Below are 17,870 nucleotides of genomic sequence, written 5' to 3'. Positions count from 1 at the left end.
TTTCTAGATCTTTTAACTTAGTGTCTCCCCCTTCTCCTTTTTCTCATTTCAGGGGAATAAGACACTTAAAACACTGGAAATGAACCCGTGCACCCCCAACAGTGTTGAAGTGGTGGAAACACAGTCCACAGCTCCAAAGATTGAAGACACAGAGATGATGTCCCCAGCAGCAGAGACCACTGTGCCTGAAGATGGCTCTGACTCAGAAATGGAAAACCACGTTGTTGTCTCCTACTGCCCCCCTATCATTGAAGAGGAGATCTCAAATCCCCCTACAGATGAACCTGGGGGGTCATCTCAGGTGGTTTACATTGACATCCAGTCAATGTATCAGCCTCAAATTAAACCAGAGGAGGAGCCAGAAATAGACTTAGTGACTACAGCAGGCTATAAGCCACAAATGCAACTCTCTATCAGTGCTCTGAAAATAGAGGGCCATTCACCTGTGGAGGAAGAATTGGATAAAACTGCAGGTTACAGACCTCAAGCAAACACAAACGCGTGGAACATGGGCACTCCGGACTCTCCCGGATCAGTTGAAAGCAACAATGAAAATGCATCTTTTGGGAGCCCATGTTCAATTAATTCCCGACAGTTTCTTCTTCCCCCAAAAGATGATGAAGACTCTCCTAAACCCATTAACACAGGGTGGTCCTTCACACACTTTTTTCAGAACAAACCAAATGATTAACAGTGAGTCCTCATTGCACGTGAACCTGCCTTCTGAATAAGCTTTTATGCCTGGTATTGTTAAGAAAGGAAGAAGAAAATGCAAAAGGCATGAATTATTCTTGGAGACAGTCAGCAGAAGTTCTAGTGAGCTGAATGTTACCATGTTTAAGTTAGTCAAAGTGTTAATATTCCATTGTAATAGAGGCTGAGAGGACAAAATTATAACAATTTAGTTATTAGTCTAGTAAAATATATTGGATATATGGGGTTTTGAATTTACAGCCCCTGATAATTATAGTCAAAGAACTCTGCCTACCTTCCCACAGTGCTCCAAGATAAACATGGTCTCATGCAATTTATAACTTGGAAAGATTGCTTTGCTTTGTTGTAGTTGTTCTCAACCGTGCAGACTCAAATGATGCAGCACCAACAGATTTCCTTACTGAAGGTTTAATTTATAGCAAATCTCAGCCTAAGACGCGGAAACAATGTGGCTGGAAACTGTTGAGATCTTTTACCTAGTTATAAACAATGAACAAATGAGAGTGCTAATTTTTTTTCTTCTCCTGTATGGAAGGTATTGTCACTGTTTAACACTTAGAAAGCAATGGCCATTCAAATCTGTTGCTTTTTGACTAGACACTAATTTCTGTACCTACTGTACAATGTCTATTAAATGTTTGACTCAGGGGTACAAACTTGGGGAAAAGAAGTGTAACACTGATTGAAACCTCAACAAGAACTGCATAAAGTTTAAAACTTCCTTTTTTTAAAAAATATCTTAGAATGCTCTATATTTTTTCAATCTTTTGGTTAAAGAGTTAATCTTGCCTAATGTATTGCACTAATACATTTTGTATTTCATAGCTTCTGCTCCAGATCTCCTGCTTTGAAGTGGTACAGTAGTCCATTCACCCTCAGTGTTTAGCAGTCTTTGCACTATGCAGTAATGTAAGCCATGGGGAAATCTCTGTCTACTCACCTTAGCTGCTGAAGCAGTTTGGCACATGAAATTGGAGGTAGTAGGACTAGGTCCTTGAGGAGAAATTGCTTTTTGGATGATCTTTATTGTATTAGCTTTGTATTACCTGCTGCCTGACTGATCTTTGATCTTATGTGTCAACCCAACAGGACCTTCTGTACAAATCCTACCTGGGAGTACAAGGTAGGATTTCTCTAGTGGCAGGGAGAAACCCAGGGAGGTTCTAGTGCCACTAATTCTACCTCTCCTTTACCAGATATGTGATGCAAAGAAAGCTTAAATTATGTACATTTGTGTGCTTAAAGGAGTGTTTAGAACAATCATCTTTTAAAATGCTTGTTTTCCCATGTGCATCTCTAGACAACTGTAACTGTAACATTTCACTGTGTAAATTTCAGGCTGTGGCATACATGAATTTCACTAGCTTACAGGAGAAACTTTTGAGAAATTTACCTGTTTCTTGCTGTAAAACAGTGGGGAGGCATCAGATGAGCTTGATCAAAAAGGGTCTCCATAAAGTTCTAACCAATTTTTTTTTAATCTCCATTTCGTTAGCTACTGTGCTTTGTTTGGGGTTTGGATTGCTGTTTGGTTTTTGAGGGGTTTTTTTTAAATAAATAAGACATGGGAATGGTTTTCTAAAGAAAACAGATTAGGAGACTGAATTGTCTAGGCTGCTAGTTGTAAAGGTGTGAGAGTAGACCGGGAGAATGTGACCTGACAGACGTTTGGTCTCCAAACCACATGATCTGGCCATCAAAATAAAACCAAGCATAAGGTTAAACCTAGTCACAGCAATGGGTGGTTCAGTTTCAGAGGCTGGCATGTCTCTGCCATCTCCACAGAACGAAAGTGTAGAGGTGTTTCAGAACTGACAAAAAGGCAAAGCACTAAATAATTACCATAATAGGTAACAGCCTCCTGTGTGTGCCTCCCGGACTAGTGAGCTGTGAAGTCGTGAAAACCAGATTGGTCTGCAGGTCCGGCAGAGTGCGAGGTGCCTCTGAAAGGACAGAAAGTGCTCATAGGATTCATCTGTTGAGTCTTTGAGTTAGCAGGTTGCAAGTGGAAACACAGGCAGTGACGTCCATTTGTGACCCAGCATCAACACAAGAGAAGTGTCATAGCATATTACTTAGAACATTAACATATGAAAGGAAGCAGTTAAGCCCTTTGTGACTGATAGCTGGGAGGAGGCTAAATCCTAATAGTAACAACTGTTTTTCATAATTATTTTTTTCTAGAATATTTCATTTCACTAGTATAGATTTGGCTTAATGTGTCCATCTCCTAAGATGGATTTTAGCTTTTGCTGCTATATGCTTTTAATTGAAAGCAGATGATGTCATGGACAGCGTGTATGGGTAGTGCTTAGGGTTTTTTTAATAGAGCAGATTCTCAGTACAGAGGAGCAATCAGTATTGCATGGTGATCCAACTGAAAAAAACACCCTCTGTAGCAGAACAGCTGACCATGAAGAATAACTGTGCTTTTCATATGGCTGTGTATTGCAAGAAACAAAATCAAACTGCTATTTGAGAGTACTGGCAATTTTTAATTTGGAGACTGGAAATCAAGGCAGCTGCAGAGAACACACAGAGCTCTCACAGGAAGCAGTTCAGGACCATTGTCAGTGTTCATATGGTGAATCACTTACACGTAAGCATCACATACTCAGGTTTCCAATGTGCTGCTCCTCCTATTCAGTAAAGACAACAACATTTTAAATTGCTTCATTTCTTAGTGATTAGGTAAGGAAAGGCTCCACAAATGTATATTCTGCCTCAATGTTGATCTTATAAACTCCCTCTGACCTAGTTATTAATCTCTTTTTTTTTTTTTTCTAATTCTTGACGATATACCTGGTGTTCTGACTTTCAGGGTGCAGGTCAGAAAGGTCCTTTAACAGGAATAGCTTCAGTAAGGAGAGTGGGGCAGATGTGGGAGAGACACAAGCGTGTGCAGTATCTGTAGCTGTCATTGTCACTTAGTGCTGATGAGCCAGTAAACAGTTGTCCTTCCAGCACTTGAAAGCTCAGCTGCTTCACCTCTGTGGTTTCCTTTGAGCCTATTCAGTGCTGCCTTTCAAATGCCTGTCTCAGATCTTCAGCAGTGAATTCAGATGCACGGGGAGAGGTGCTGCTAAGGTGATCAGCCACCCCTAGGTACACGGAGCAGTAGGGATGAATGACCAGGAGAGTCAGGGAACAGACTTGCTTTCTGAGCCCAAGTGCCATGTTAAACCAGTGAAGCATCTTTAGGAATGTCTTTGAACCAAATACTCTTTCAAAGCATGGTGCTCTCTCATAGCCTCTAAATGCTTTGATAACAGTTGTAAGTTTCAGAGGGGATCAGATTCTTTGTACTAGTGCCTTCTAGCTTCCTGATGAGCCTCTTCGGACAAGTTTCTTTTCTGAAAAATATCTTAGGAATCCTAAAGTTTAAACAGCATTTCCTTACCATCCTTTTGTGGAAAATCTTACCCTTTATTGAACATTTATTTTTAGTTCTTTTGCCTTTTTACTTCATTTTTTAGAAGAGTAGAAAGTGCAGCTTTAAAAAAAAAATTAAAAAGAACCAAACAAAAAGCAAAATCCAACAACTTCCAGAAGGGATTGTGTCATGCCTAACTTCAGTCCTCCAGGATCAGTGTTTGGAGATGTAGGGTATTAATGCCAAGCAGTTGCTTTCTGAAGAAAGTTGTCGGTTCTGCTGCTTTTTATTTTTGAGCCATGACTGTCATATGTGACAATTTAAGTTTTGTAATGGGTTTTTGTACTGTTCACTGTACGTGTGGAACATCAGTCACATTTGATGTATCGTTGTGCACTCTCCTTTTTGACACATTCATTATTTTTGGTTTTCTGACGTGCCCGAGATGTGGGATCTCACGTTTGTGTTAGATTTTGGGATGGTAGATCTGCATGTGATATACCTCACAGAACTACTAGTTAATATATCAACAAAATAGCAAGCTAATATTACAGGCAGGCAGTGAATTACCTCCCCTGCTGTGCAGTGGCTGTATAGGCAGACCTAGAACCTGATAACTGACATTTGCTGTCTTTATTATCCCTAATTGCTGCTTTCATGTTTAAACCATTTCCAAAGGGAGCCAGTCGCTGTGCTGCTTGTCATGGCACAATTGGCAGATCTGCCACGTTTCTTCACCTTTGGTTTGTGTGGGGGACCAGAACTTGACTTTGCCAGGAACGTGGCAGCAGCACGCTCCTGCTGACCTCAAGCTTTAGGCTGCTCTGGAGAGGCATTTTCAAATCACCTTTTTATGTTGTTGTTGATAGGTTCAGCTGGGTAAAGCTGAGTGCTGTGGTGTTTCCTGTGGTCATGAGTTCACTCAGTTGAACATGAATAGGAGCAAAAAGGAAAGTGATTGGGTGCACTGGAGAGAGAAGGTGATTAGACACCACTCTGAAAAGGCAATGATAAATTGTGTGCCCTGTTTTTAAATAAATACTGCTTTGTAAATAGAATACTTGTACCCCTACAAGTAGATAGAAATATAGTAACATAATTTGACAGATATTAGAAAAATGTAACATTTAAAGAATGAGATTGCTAACAAAGGCTCGGTGTACCATAAATCTGTGAAGAGCTTCCCATGTAAATAGCATCTTATATTCTGCCACAGACTTTGATGAAGACTTCAGTGCAAATGGCATTTAATATTTATGACACTAAGTCCTAACCCTTTACGCACACATGTGCTTGCATCATCACGTGCCTAGGTGCATATGGCAGAGGAAGTCGGCTTACAATTGCCAAAGTGATTTTTTTGGAGTCCTGTACATGAATATATACTTTCTGAGACAGTTTTGTCTGGAGGAAGCACCTGCTGTCTTGTGCTCCTCCCAACACACTTTGCAACACTTGTGGTGCTTGCACTGAATGGTGCCCTCTGTGGATGAGGCTCAAAGATGCTGTTGGCAATATTTGTTGGTTTTTTCCCCTTGTCTATTCCTTAGCCAGCCTGGAAACACAGTCCCAGACCCCGAATGCTAGACAAGGATTTAAAAGTGTTTAAGTGTTTTATTCCCTTTATTCCAGTTTAAGACTGTCTTAGATATCTTGATAGGAGCTGTAAAATAGTTTCTTCCACCACCATTTTCTTTCCCCTCCCTCATTTATATAACTCTGGATTTTTCCCAGTGCTTCTCAGATAACCAGTGTTTGTTTCCTTTTAGCATGTTATACAAACAAACCTCAGATGATATTGGCAGGCTCTCTGTAACTTTATAAATTGTCCCAGTGTGCATGACAATACTTCTCCCCCACAAAAACATCTGTTAATTCCTTCTGCTTTTACAACTGAAACAAAAAAAAACCTCAAGAGGAATTCTGGGTTTTGGAGGGCAGGGGCTCAGCCTGCCCATGCAGGTGAGGTGGTCTAATGGCAGGGTGTTTCATGAGAGGATGGGGTTAATCCCTCTCCAGTCTCACTCTCTTCTGTGACAGCACTGTCCAGGTGACTTTGTGGTGCACCAGAGCAGATGAAATCCTTGGTTTTCAATTTGATACCCAACAAAATTTCTAGGACAGTCCCAAATCTGCATTTTGACTGAAAGCAAGCTTCAGTGGAGATTTATGGACAACTTCCACTAGAAGGGTCAGTACCTTTGCAGCTCACTTGGTCTCATGTTGTGCAAAAGGTAGGGAGTAAGACTAACCACAGAACAAAGCAAAAAGTGAAAATTTCACTTTTTCATTACGTGGATTAAGAAAACTTTAAAAATTAGTAGCTCGAGCAGGGCAAAGTAAAATAGAAAGGTCGCATCCTTTAGTAGTAACACAATAAAAAAAGAATCCTTGAATGCCACTCTGTCCATTTTTCTAAATGTGGTTCAAGAATGGCTTTGGAAACATTTTACGTTTTGATACCATGTCAAAAGTTTGTAAAGCTGGGGATAACAAAAAGAGAAGACAACTGAATCATCATATCTGAAATCCTACTTGAAGGTAACAGCAATTTGAACTTTGAGCCTGTTGGGGCACACAAAATATCAGAACTGGTGGAATCATACAGGTCACCTGAAAAAAACACACAACATTGTACTATAATGCTGTAACTTTAAACATATACTGTGAATAGGTTCAATGTTTTTTTAGCTCTTTTTATACCATATTTTTTACAGCATAAATAATTTGCTTAGAGATGTTTTTTATGTTCTGTTTTTATGAAGATTTTAATGGACTTTTGTTTAATACTAGTGAAAATATTGTTTGCCAATTTGACATAGTCATCTATAGAAGTTAATGCTGAGAATAAATCAGTAGATTGAGCTGAAAAAATAGTCTTCATAACACACTAAATCTAATAAGTCATTCAGCATATTTTTGTTGCTGAATGATACTGAAATTTTCCAGCTTCCAAGTCTGCTATTGAAAAATTACTTCTTTCACAATTTTAGCAAAATCATCACAAGGCACTTTAATAAAGCTGTAGCATGCCAAGTAAAATACTGATTCAACAAAGTGTATCAATATGAAAATTTATCAGCTAAGCAGTTAAACAAATGCATGCTTAAAAAAGGAAGCATGGGATCATGTTGGGGATATACTATTTCAGTGTGGCAGTTGACATTTAAGAGTAATCTAACACTAAGATACAACTTTGCATACATTTTAAACCTAGTTTGCTTGCTTGATGTAACTCCTGTTGTATTCCTTGGGTGTCTAAAAGTAAGCATGTGTTTAACAATTCTGCCATAGTATTGCCATGAAATTTAATAAATATATTTTCTTACACTCTTATATGTCTTCATATTCTTTGCTTTCCCGTTTATTTTTTAAGAGTTAAATTCTGCTCATGCCCCAGTACAAACAGAGTTATTTGAATTTTGTGCCAGAGCAAACAACCACAGGATCTAGCAAGCACAGCCTTGGCTTCCTGATAGGCAGAGTGGAGGGTAACAAATACTCCTCAGCACAACAGACCCTACCATTTCCAGGGGCCACTAAAGCCCTCCTGTTCTTGGTGTACAATGCAGGGACAGGAAAAAGTCCAGGTCACTTACCTGTGTCCTCCTTGGCTTGTGGCTCCAACAGAGCTGGGGTTTGGTGTGCGATCCCCCTGCACGCCTGGGCTGGGGGTGTGCAGACATCAGCCCCTGCAGACTCCGCGTGGGATGGAGTGGCAGGATGAAGGGCCTAGGCTGTTTCTGGGGTTGGTTTGGGTGGTGTAGGACACTTTCTCAGCGTGCTTTAGTGGAACTGAGATGACCAGCTAATGGTGATGGGCCTTATGTTTGAGGCTGTTTATGATGGCTTGTCATTCGTGATGTATCTTTGTGACAGCCAAAGAATTTTGTGGCTCATCCAACCCACAGCACCTTTACTTGGGAAGGACACCTGAGCCTAGCAATGTGCGTAATGACAGGTGCTGCACCATAGCACGTCACAAAAAAACCATCGTGGAATGATGGCATTGTGCTCTCTCCGTCTCTTTGGAGGCATCCTTGAAAGTCAGAGTCAATTCCTTGCGTCACAACAGCAGATTGGTGCATTTGGATGTGACAGCAACTGGGCAGGGTGTGGGAGCTCCTCCGAGCGCTGGGGCGATGTGGGATTCAGCTCTTTTAGTGGGATTGAAGAGTGCTGCTCTGAAAAGACACTTGGAGCTGTGGGAATGAGGGAAGTTTGATTGTTCCAAAAGTGAAACCCACAGCTGCCCTCTCCAGCCCTGCTACTGCTCTGGTCAGGGCAGGGACACCAGGGAAGAGCTCCAGACAGGACTCGCTCCATCTGTGTCTCAGGTCTAAAAGAATTAACAGGATGATGGCTTTGCAATATCTTCTGAAGATACTGCACGTGATCAGATATAGCTAATTCAATGCTTGGCAAAACCAGGTTAACCCAGCTGGGCTGTACATTTAACACAGCTCCTGGGCAGCTGGAATGAGTAGATACAATCATCATAGAGACGCACAGCAGCAGCAGAGGACCATGAACACAGGAGGTTTTTTGCAGGGACCATGAACTGTCCCATATGTCACCATCACAATGAGAGTGGAGAGAGGGAGTCAGACCATCCCATGTTTTCTGTCTGGTTCCAGCACACAATCTTATCTTCTGTTTGACTCTCCCTTTGCTGCCAGTGCTGGTTGCTCCCAATGTGGCATCAAAGTACACACTCCCCTGGATCTACAACCACCAAAAGCTTCTCTCAACACACAAATAAAGCTTAAAGTCCCTCTGTATGAAACATTTGTTACCCATTAAAATAAATGTGTTATGGTAAAAACAATCAGTTCAAATGAAAGCTGCCTAAACATGATGATAAATGGGTGATTCCATTTTTGAATTCTGCTTTGCTGACACCAAAACTAAAAATTGTAGAGAGGGAAAAAAATGAAAGCAAGTGAAACGGTAAAGAAGATATTAGATATTGCTCTTCCCATGTTTTCAAAAGACAGAAAAATATAGGAAAATTCTGCCATGTCCACAAAAACTGATGATGTAGGCTGCCACTACTGCCAACAGAAACTATTTAAGAGCCTACAAAACAAAAAATTAGGTTGGAAAGCTGCTGTTTTGTGAGACAGAACATGGGGTGTCCGTGCTCTGCAGCTCTATTTCTTCTATGCTTCTCCATATACCTCAGTAACAAAAAGTGCTGGAAAAAATGGCCTGTGGGGATGTGTGGGGTGTTGAAAGAACTGGCACCGTTGTTTTCCTAGAAAGAAAGACTGAGGGAAGATTTAAAAAGAAAGAGCAGGGGAAGAGGAACAATGTCGTCTTTGTCTTAGTGCACAATGAACAAAGGAAAATGCTGTGACAGTGAATGGATATTCAAAAGAAATCAGGGCAGTCGGTCACAGCGCTGCCAGGCAGTCTCCATCACAAGGGGCTTGACAAGAGGGCACTCACAGATGAGCCAGTCCTGTCCACAGGGACAGACAGCCAGGACCTTGCAGAGCTGCAGTGACCACAGGTGCTGGCCCCAGGCTGTAATTCATGAGTGAAATGCCTAAGAGCAGAATCAAGGGCGCAACATCACAGCGCCCACAATGACTCAAGCCAATGAAAAACGGAGCGGGAGAGAGTTGGGGAAGGGAAACACCCCCACCCCACCCTCCACCACCCAAGAAATTAAATGGTGATAAAAGACATATCTGTCTGATGGGATGTGGCTGTTGCTCTCCCTGAGTAAACCAGAACTGTACCTTATCCGCTCCTTCAAGGTGAGGAGATTTTCCCCTTGAGGGCTGATGCTGTCGTGGAGGCAGCTGAACATGCAGAGCTGGAACAATACATTTTCCACCCAGCTTACTTTGCCATGCAAACAGAATGAAAACTTTATCTCAAAAGGAAAGCCTGGCTGACAAAATAGCAACTTTTACAATAGGCAGCTATTTCAGGGTAATGCTCCATCCAGGGAATGGGCAACTTCCCAACCCTGGCAGCCCCCTCCTCCTCCTCCTCTTCCTCCTCCTCTTCACTCTTTTGCTCCCTGGGGCCAAGCTGGGAGCACTGGGATGGAAATCAGCTCCAGCTGACCCAGGACAAACCAGTGCAGCAAGGATTTTCCAACCATAGGGAGCATTGCTAAGTCTCATCTGGCTTTAGGACCCCTTGACTTGCTTTCTTTTTCTTTTATCCTTATTTTCCTTTAGGATGAAGCAGATTAACCCTAACTGCAGACTCCTAGCAGTTGGGTCCCACGGAGATGGAGGAGTAGTGGAGGGCAGCAGGACACACTTTGCCCTGGCAGAGTGAGGGGCAACCAGGCAGCAGCTCTGGCCAGCAGCCAGTGCTCAGCACAAAGCCTGACTCAGCCCACCAAAGCTGACACCACGGCAGGTGTTTACCCCTACCAAATGGAATATTACATGTTCTGGGAATAATGTGGAAAACTAGTAAGAAAAATAAGAGCTGCAGTTTAAGGAAGGAGATTAGATTGCAAAGAGAGGAACAAGCTCTTGTGGCTGCTGCCTTCCCTGCTGGCTTGCTCAGGTAGCTGCAGCAAAAGGCACAGGGCTCCAACTGGCAGGAGCTTACCCTGCTCAGCACTGGGGTCATGCCTTGCATCTGAGTCAGCCCAAGCAATGAATAATGTGACTAATAAACATTCCTGGAGACAGCGAGCAGCACATGCAGGCCAGTTCCTGGGAAAATGACTAATCACTCTGCCATTCACGTCCACCTTTCCCTTCTCCCTCCCTGACCCAGCATCAGTGGGGAGGGTGTCAGAGGGTGAGAGGGGCAGAGCCTCCACATGTGGTCAGATGTTCCTGATTTTCTCATACCTGTCTCCTGTTCAGCCCTTGAAGTGGAAACCACAGTGGAAACATACCCCAGCTTTACAGGAAGAGTGGAGACGTACAAGAGGGATGTTTCTCAGACTGTCTTTAAAAGGATGCAGGAAGGATCCTTTTTTTAACTATTTAAACCACTCAGCATCTTTGCTATTCGTGCCCCCACTCCCACCAGCCTGCACCGCTGCAGCTGCACTGCTCCTGCTCAGCCTGCACCGCTGCAGGGTGATGTTGCCAGCCCCAAATTCTGATAGGCAGAGTTGGAATCAGGCATTTGGGGAGCTGCTCTTCTTTTCCCACAGCAACGACAGAGGTATTTCCTACCCATGTCCCTCCCTGCCCGACATTTCAGAAGAGCTGCTTTTGTTTTGGAGAAGCACCGCCTCGTACCAAAGCACCCGGTATTCTGCAATAAATTATCTTAAAATAGAGACCTCTCCCACCAGATGTTTGTCTTGGAACTGGTCTCCAAACTCTGTGACAGGAATGAAAGGATGGGAAAGGCGAGGCACGTAAGGCAGAGCAGAGGGTGATGCTGTTTGTGCACCACGGTAGAGCCCCATCCACACCAGCCCAGCATGTCCAGAGGATCAGGGGTACAGCCAGTCAAATCTCCCTACTCTGTGCCAGGTCAGGACAGGTCACTAGCATCTGGAAAACCCCTCAAGCTCATAAGATGTGAATTTTCCCTCTCAGGCAGCCAGCAGCTCAGACACGACCCAAGGCTGTGTCAGGCCACTCCCACAGGGCTACACTGAGTAGACAGAAAAATCTTCAGCCTTCAGAAATTTTAGTTTTCAATTTTCACTCTTTTTCCAACTCTACACATTTTCCTTTTATATCCCAAGGCATCCAATTCCATTTACTTTAGTTTCAAAGGCACATCTTGATCTGGTATACTTTATCATGCTTTTTCCCAGCCACAGAGGATTTCTCCTTCCCCATGGGGCTCCCAAGCCAAACAAAACTTTGCTTCTCCTGGGAGGAGAGCCATGAGTGTTTCCAGTTCCTCTGCAAGCTGAAGTCTGTGTCTTCTACAGACTTTTTCCCCCGTAGTATCATTTGAACAGGGAGTAGACACAGGTGCACATCACATGATGGCACCACCACTGCCATTTTCCTTTTATTTTCTGCTTGTAGTAAGTGCCTGCATTTGTTTTTGACCACTGCTACCTTAAGGAGCACAAATCTTTCATCTAAGAGATCAGGATGTCCCTTTAGCATGCAGGACAGGAGCTGGGGTATCCTTGGCAGGAGTTTGTCTGTACCATTATCTAGGTGTAGGTGTAGGTGGGCTGAATCTAGGGAATGTGTGTGAGCTCTCAGGGTCCAGGAGCACTCTGAGCACACTAAAAATGCAGCGGGAACCTCCTCACATCCATGCTTTAACCACATCAGGTCCTTTCAGCTCATTCAGATGAGCCTGTGCCCCTGGGGAAGTTTGTGGCTCCCCTGCCACAGGCCCGGCAGGCTGTGGGGTGCCCTGCTGCATGGCTGGTCTCTCTTCCTCCCCCCAGCCCCTTCACAGGCTCACTCATCCACTTTGAACAGAGAAGTAAGGAGGCAAAATCTCCAAGTTAAGAAATTCTGGACCACTCTTTCAGTGTCTCAACAGCACTCTGTTTGCCTGCTTAAATTATACTTTGGCAATCAAGGTTGTGCAAGTGCTGGTCCAGTGCCTAGAAAACATAACATTTTAAGAGGACTGTGACCTAGCAAGGTCTCTTGCAATAGCTTTTCTCACTTTTCTAAAAAAAAAAAAAAAAAAAAATTATAATACCACAGTAGCAAGTATTTGCTCTTTTTTTCCTAATCTTTTAATCTGTTTAAGACAGGAAAGCTTCATAATGTACAATTTTAAACTGTCAAAATTTACAGAACAAAAAGAGTCAAATGTAAAACTGGTCATAACTCACAAATATCCCCATTAAAACTGTATAATACAGACATTAAGCCACAGGTCACTTTTCTATTTTTAGGAAAGTGTGCAAAGAGCTAATTGTATAGTACATGTAAATGTTAAAAGTGATGCCATGTAAGCAGGTCTGCTGCTGCTGCTATAAAAAATAGACAAGTATAAAATTACTTCTACAAAATTGGTTCATTTTTTTGTTGCTTGTAATAAAAAAGTAGACTTGTAAGAACTTTCCTCCTCAACAAACAACAACGTTTTGAAACCAGTCATTGTAACTGTTATCCTGCTACACAGGATGAAACATAATTTAGCTAAATCAGAGATGGGTAGGGAGAACTGCTTGTTCCAGGACCCACATGTGAATGCAGGAGTATGCTGCCCGATGGTATATTTGTTGAACAGCACAGTCACTGTATCACTGCAGGGTGGGATGATTGCAGGTGTTTCAAGATTGCTTCCTCTGATACTACAAAACATAACCTAAGGACCACAAAACACATTCACTGAGCTACTCTTATTTGTAACATCACACTTTGCCGTTTGCACTGATGCACAACCCTTAGCACTCACTAAACACTTAAGGGGTAGAGGGCACGGTTCATACACAAAATGCTTGGTTTCATTTGGACAGGAAAGGAGAGGGAATGAGAGGGGAATAAAGTTCTTTTCTTTTCCTTGTTTTTGGGTTTCCCTTTGGCTTTGTCACCCTCCCAGACGGGCAGCATGGTCTGGCTGCAGCGGTCGGTGTCAGCCGGCTCCTGCTCAGCCACACACACATGCACACGACGGGTCCTCAGCACCGGGGTCCCACTCTTGTCACTTGGTCCCACACGTGTTGATGTTCTTCCCGTTGGCAGCATCCTCCACCAGCGAGATGTGGTAATCAGTGGAGAGCGTGAGGTGGGAGATGCAGCCCACCAGCCCGCGCAGGTACTGCCGGTTCGTGTGCAGGGCGATTTCCCTCATGCCCCCTGCGGGAAAGGCAGCTCTCAGAAACTCCTCCTCACAAGCACAGGCCTCTGCTCCTGCCTGGCATGCTGCACACCCAGCAATGCACCCCTAGTAATGCACCTCAGAGGGGAATTTTGATTTATAGGTTGCTTTGTGTTGTTTTAAGTAATGATTTTAAGCACTTGAAACTACAGAGGGGATAAGCAGGAGGTAATGAATTAGGACACTAATTATTTATTTCAGAAATTGTAACATCAGTAAGAGCTGAGTCAGCTTGTGCCCAGGTGTGGGGTTTCTAGCTGCCTCTGGCTGTTTCTCTATGTACCTGCCAGGAGTACCACAGGGTGTCCTATAGAGCTCATCCCTCCTGATTCCCATTTCCCTATCCCACTCAGAGCAGCCTCCTCACACAAAACTCCTGTGGCAGACTGGAGGCTGCTCTGTGACACCTCCACCAGGAGCTGGACAGAGCTGGACAGCCCTGCCTTGCAGCTGACCTCGCACCTGGGTCCTGAATGTGAATAATTAGCACCCACCTATGTAGAGATCTCCATTGATATTTAACTGCCTCATCTTCCCAGGGGATTTACCGGTCCTGGCACCATAATCGTCCACGGTTACTTTGCCAGACTGTCCATCCCTGAAACAAAAAGCAAACCACTCTCATTCATCCAGCCTACAGTCAGAAGGGAGGAGGAGCAGTGGCATTTTCCACTTTCCAGGAGACTTGCCACAGCAACTCAGAGCTGAGCTGGGCTCATGGTGAAGGCTTGGATGGAACTGGGAAGCCCCACAGACACAGTGTACTCAGGCCATCCAGATTTTCAGGTTTTAGGGTTTTTTTTATAGATGTAAAAGACCTGCAAAGTGTGCAGGACACATTTTAAGAGCAGAAAGTGCTGGAAAATAATCAGATTGTACAGGTAGGGGACAGAGGGGAAGGGCACATTCTGACCTTTTGTTAAAAATCAAATGTAATGTTAAAAGTGAAGAGCAGAAGTTTCAACACCAGGGAAAAATGGGCAAGCTATGGCAAAACTTACTTTTAGGCAGTTTTGTTACTCACTAGAGATATTTTATATATGGTTAATAACAGTATTAACAGGAAAGCTACTTGATGGGTCCTATTCTCCCTGAGTTTGGTAACAAGTTGAGCTAAATGTGATTTCCAGGGAATCAACCTCTCATGAAGAGAGGGATGTATGCTTTCCCTGCTGGACACAGCTGCCTCCCATGAGGTAATGAGTTATAAATATGAGTTATATATACACTGCAAGATGTCTGCACCCCCTCCAAATAGAAAAACTAGGTTTACACTGTCTGTGCTCCAATGCTTGTGCCAGCCCACAAAACGCTCACCAGGGAATTTTAAAATGCAGACATTAAAGAAAAATACTCTTGACCGTACGGGTTTAACAGAATGTCTGTCACAGCCCCAGAATAGCCCTGCATGACTTTGGCAGCCTGCCCTGAGCTGTGCCGAGCTGGCACTGTCACCTCAAACACAGCAATCCTTGTGCACTTAATCCTGAAACAGCCAAGCTGCTAACAGCTCCACTCCTAAGCGAGGTGTGAGTGTGGAGCTGCAGTGATTCACACCCCACCAGCCCCCAGGGACACCAACCAGCATCTTTAATGGCAGGGTGGCCCTCAGATGCCCCCAGATGGAGCCTGCCCACTTATTGAACAGCTCTGGCTCTGTGCCACCTAAATCCCCCCAGATGGAGCCTGCCCACTCACCGAACAGCTTTGACTCTGTGCCACCGGCCGTCGCTGAAAGAGCCGTTCACTGTGATGGAGGCAATGCCGCTGCCCAAATTGTAGCTACAGTTAAAAAAAAATTGAAATGTTACTGCCTTCCTTGAAAGGACCTGCTCAGGCATCCTTACTCCCTTTTGGCTCAGATTCTGGGGCAAGCAGTGGAGTCCCAGCAGCAGTGCTCTTATTTTGTAAAGTCAGTCTCATGGACAAGCAGGAGACCTCTCTGAGTCAGAGTGGGTGCCATCACCACCTTCCCACGGGAGCAGGATGAGAGCCTCTGCATGGCCATTCTTCCCCAAAGCAGGGGACTATGAAGGTCAGTGATCTACATTTTCAAATATGGCAAATAAATAAATTTCTGCAAGAGCAAATAAGCATGCAACCCATAACTGATCTACAAACCATCTGAAATATAGGGAAGGTTGAGACCTGTGATGTTAGAAAAGATGAGCAGCTGCTTCAGCCTGCCACTCTAATTATTTCTTTGTGCTTGCTTCTACTAAAATAACTCGGCAGATATAATGTCCCCATCATGTTTACACTTCAGGCATCTTAATTTCTGGGTCCCTGAAGCTTGGGCCAACCTTAACAAAAGAGAAGTAGCTGCTACAGCACAGTGAGCTATTGAGTGCTCCGGATGAGCTAGCTGCTGCTGGACTTCAGCCTGTACAAAGCAGGAGGGATTAAAGCCAACATCACCATCTCTCCAAAAAAGACTGAACATGGAATGAACTCATGGCCAGGCTGAGGTTCTGAAGAACAGCACATAAAACTGTGAGCTGTCCAGTGCAAACTGGTTACCCTAAATTTGTGTCCTCTCCAGGGGTTTAAGTGAGTCGCAGGCAAGCACCCCCTTTTACCCAGGATGCAGACACCAGTCTAGGTCAAAAACAACAAGAGGATTTGCATGTTCAGGACTGCATCAAAATGTTAGACCTTTGATAACAGAAATGAGATTCATATGCCTTATGAATCCCACTACAACAGCTATCCCCCTACAACAGTGAAGTAACCTTTGACAGAAGCAGGGAGCAACAGAAAGAATGTCTAGCAGCAAGGACACTGTACAGGGCATAAGGCCATAGAAAATGGGAAAGTAGAAGTGTGGTTTGGATTTCAAATTGGATCAGAACACAGACATCTAAACTTGAACTGCAGGAAAATTCTTCAGACAAATTCACAGCCCTGACAGTCTCTTGACTTCACCTCTCAAAAGATGAAAATCTAGCATGAGGATCAAGCTTTCCGAATTTTTTTTCTGCATTTGTCCTTTCACCATCTTCTCTGATGCTCCCCTTCAGTACGCAGTTATTGCTTATGAGGGTTTTATTTTGGTAGATTAATTTTTCACCTTCCTAAATGAATGTGGAATGTACAAATATTTCAGTAAAAATTCAGCTGGTTTGGTCTAAAGCTTTTGACTATCTGAGGAAGAGCAGTAACCAGTAATAAAAATTGCACTGTGTTTTGGAAACAGAACAAAGTGGCCACTTAGTATCACGCATGCTAGAAAGACAGTCCCTTCCAAAGACATTTAAACAACACACCACTTCTACAGAGTCAGTTCCTTGTTTATAAATTAATGAGGAAACTAAGAGTTTTTGCCAAGTTAGCCACTGTTAAATCACATTTTTAAAAAAGCTTTAAAATAAATTAATTTGAATAGAAACATGCAACTTATCTATACATTCATGGTAGCAAAGAACAGCCAGTTAAGTAAAGTAAAAAAATTAGCTTAAATAATAAGCTCTCTGCTACATGACCAATGGTATCTCACAACAATCCACAATAGTGATGGCATCTGTGGTTTGCTCTTTCAGTATTTGCCTTACACAACCTAAAGGGGCACCACGAGGAAACACAAGGCTTTCAAAACACAGGACTCCCAAAAAAGCACCATGCAAAAACTTGCACAGGGTGTGCCTGAGTGACTGCAAGGGAGAAAGAGAAGCTGGAGCAAGACCCCAGCATTTCCCAATACTCCCCAGTTTCACCATTTTGGCAGCGGTATTACTGCTTAATTAATGATTCTGTGGATGGTGGCAGAAACAAGGTGTGGTGTGTGTCACAGGCCAGGACATCTAGGGGTTTGAGGTGGTGGAAGCCCTGGTCCTGTGCACACTGTCTGGCAAAGGGTGAGCCCACAGTGAGCAGTGGCACCACCAAAGTTTGTCCTTGACCCCTGCCAGCCCTGCCCTGCTCTGCCTGAGACAGATTTAATGGGTATGTGGGGGGCTTACCAAGAGTATTCACCCCCTCATAAGAAGGCTTTCAGAAAATCACAATAACGCCCTGATATCTGAAAAATTGGGAAGGA

At 43.6% G+C, this 17,870-nt stretch overlaps 2 protein-coding genes across 7 annotated transcripts in view; one reads left to right on the top strand and one right to left on the bottom strand.

Moving 5' to 3' along the window:
* Positions 1–7,423, top strand: part of LOC135459460 (leukemia inhibitory factor receptor-like) — a 53,308-nt gene extending 45,885 nt beyond the window's left edge. For all 4 annotated transcript variants that reach the window (XM_064735543.1, XM_064735540.1, XM_064735541.1 and 1 more), the window contains exon 20: positions 53–7,423. In XM_064735543.1, the coding sequence (XP_064591613.1) occupies positions 53–691 (639 nt within the window). In that variant the 3' untranslated portion in view covers positions 692–7,423. The remainder of the gene's footprint in view (positions 1–52) is intronic.
* Positions 7,424–12,757: 5,334 nt separating this feature from the next.
* EGFLAM (EGF like, fibronectin type III and laminin G domains) overlaps positions 12,758–17,870 on the bottom strand; it is a 76,553-nt gene continuing 71,440 nt past the window's right edge. For 2 of the 3 annotated variants that reach the window (XM_064736455.1, XM_064736454.1), the window contains 3 exons: positions 15,533–15,616; positions 14,329–14,432; positions 12,759–13,812 (listed from right to left, as the gene is read on the bottom strand). In XM_064736455.1, coding sequence (XP_064592525.1) covers positions 13,658–13,812; positions 14,329–14,432; positions 15,533–15,616 — 343 coding nt within the window. In that variant the 3' untranslated portion in view covers positions 12,759–13,657. Of the gene's footprint in view, positions 13,813–14,328; positions 14,433–15,532; positions 15,617–17,870 lie in introns of all 3 variants that reach the window. The other variant, XM_064736456.1, reaches the window with a different exon arrangement.

Source organism: Zonotrichia leucophrys, chromosome Z, assembly GCF_028769735.1.
Source record: "Zonotrichia leucophrys gambelii isolate GWCS_2022_RI chromosome Z, RI_Zleu_2.0, whole genome shotgun sequence".
Taxonomy (NCBI): Eukaryota; Metazoa; Chordata; class Aves; order Passeriformes; family Passerellidae; genus Zonotrichia; species Zonotrichia leucophrys.
Note: the sequence above shows the minus strand (reverse complement) of the source record. Positions and strands in the feature narration are given on the sequence as shown.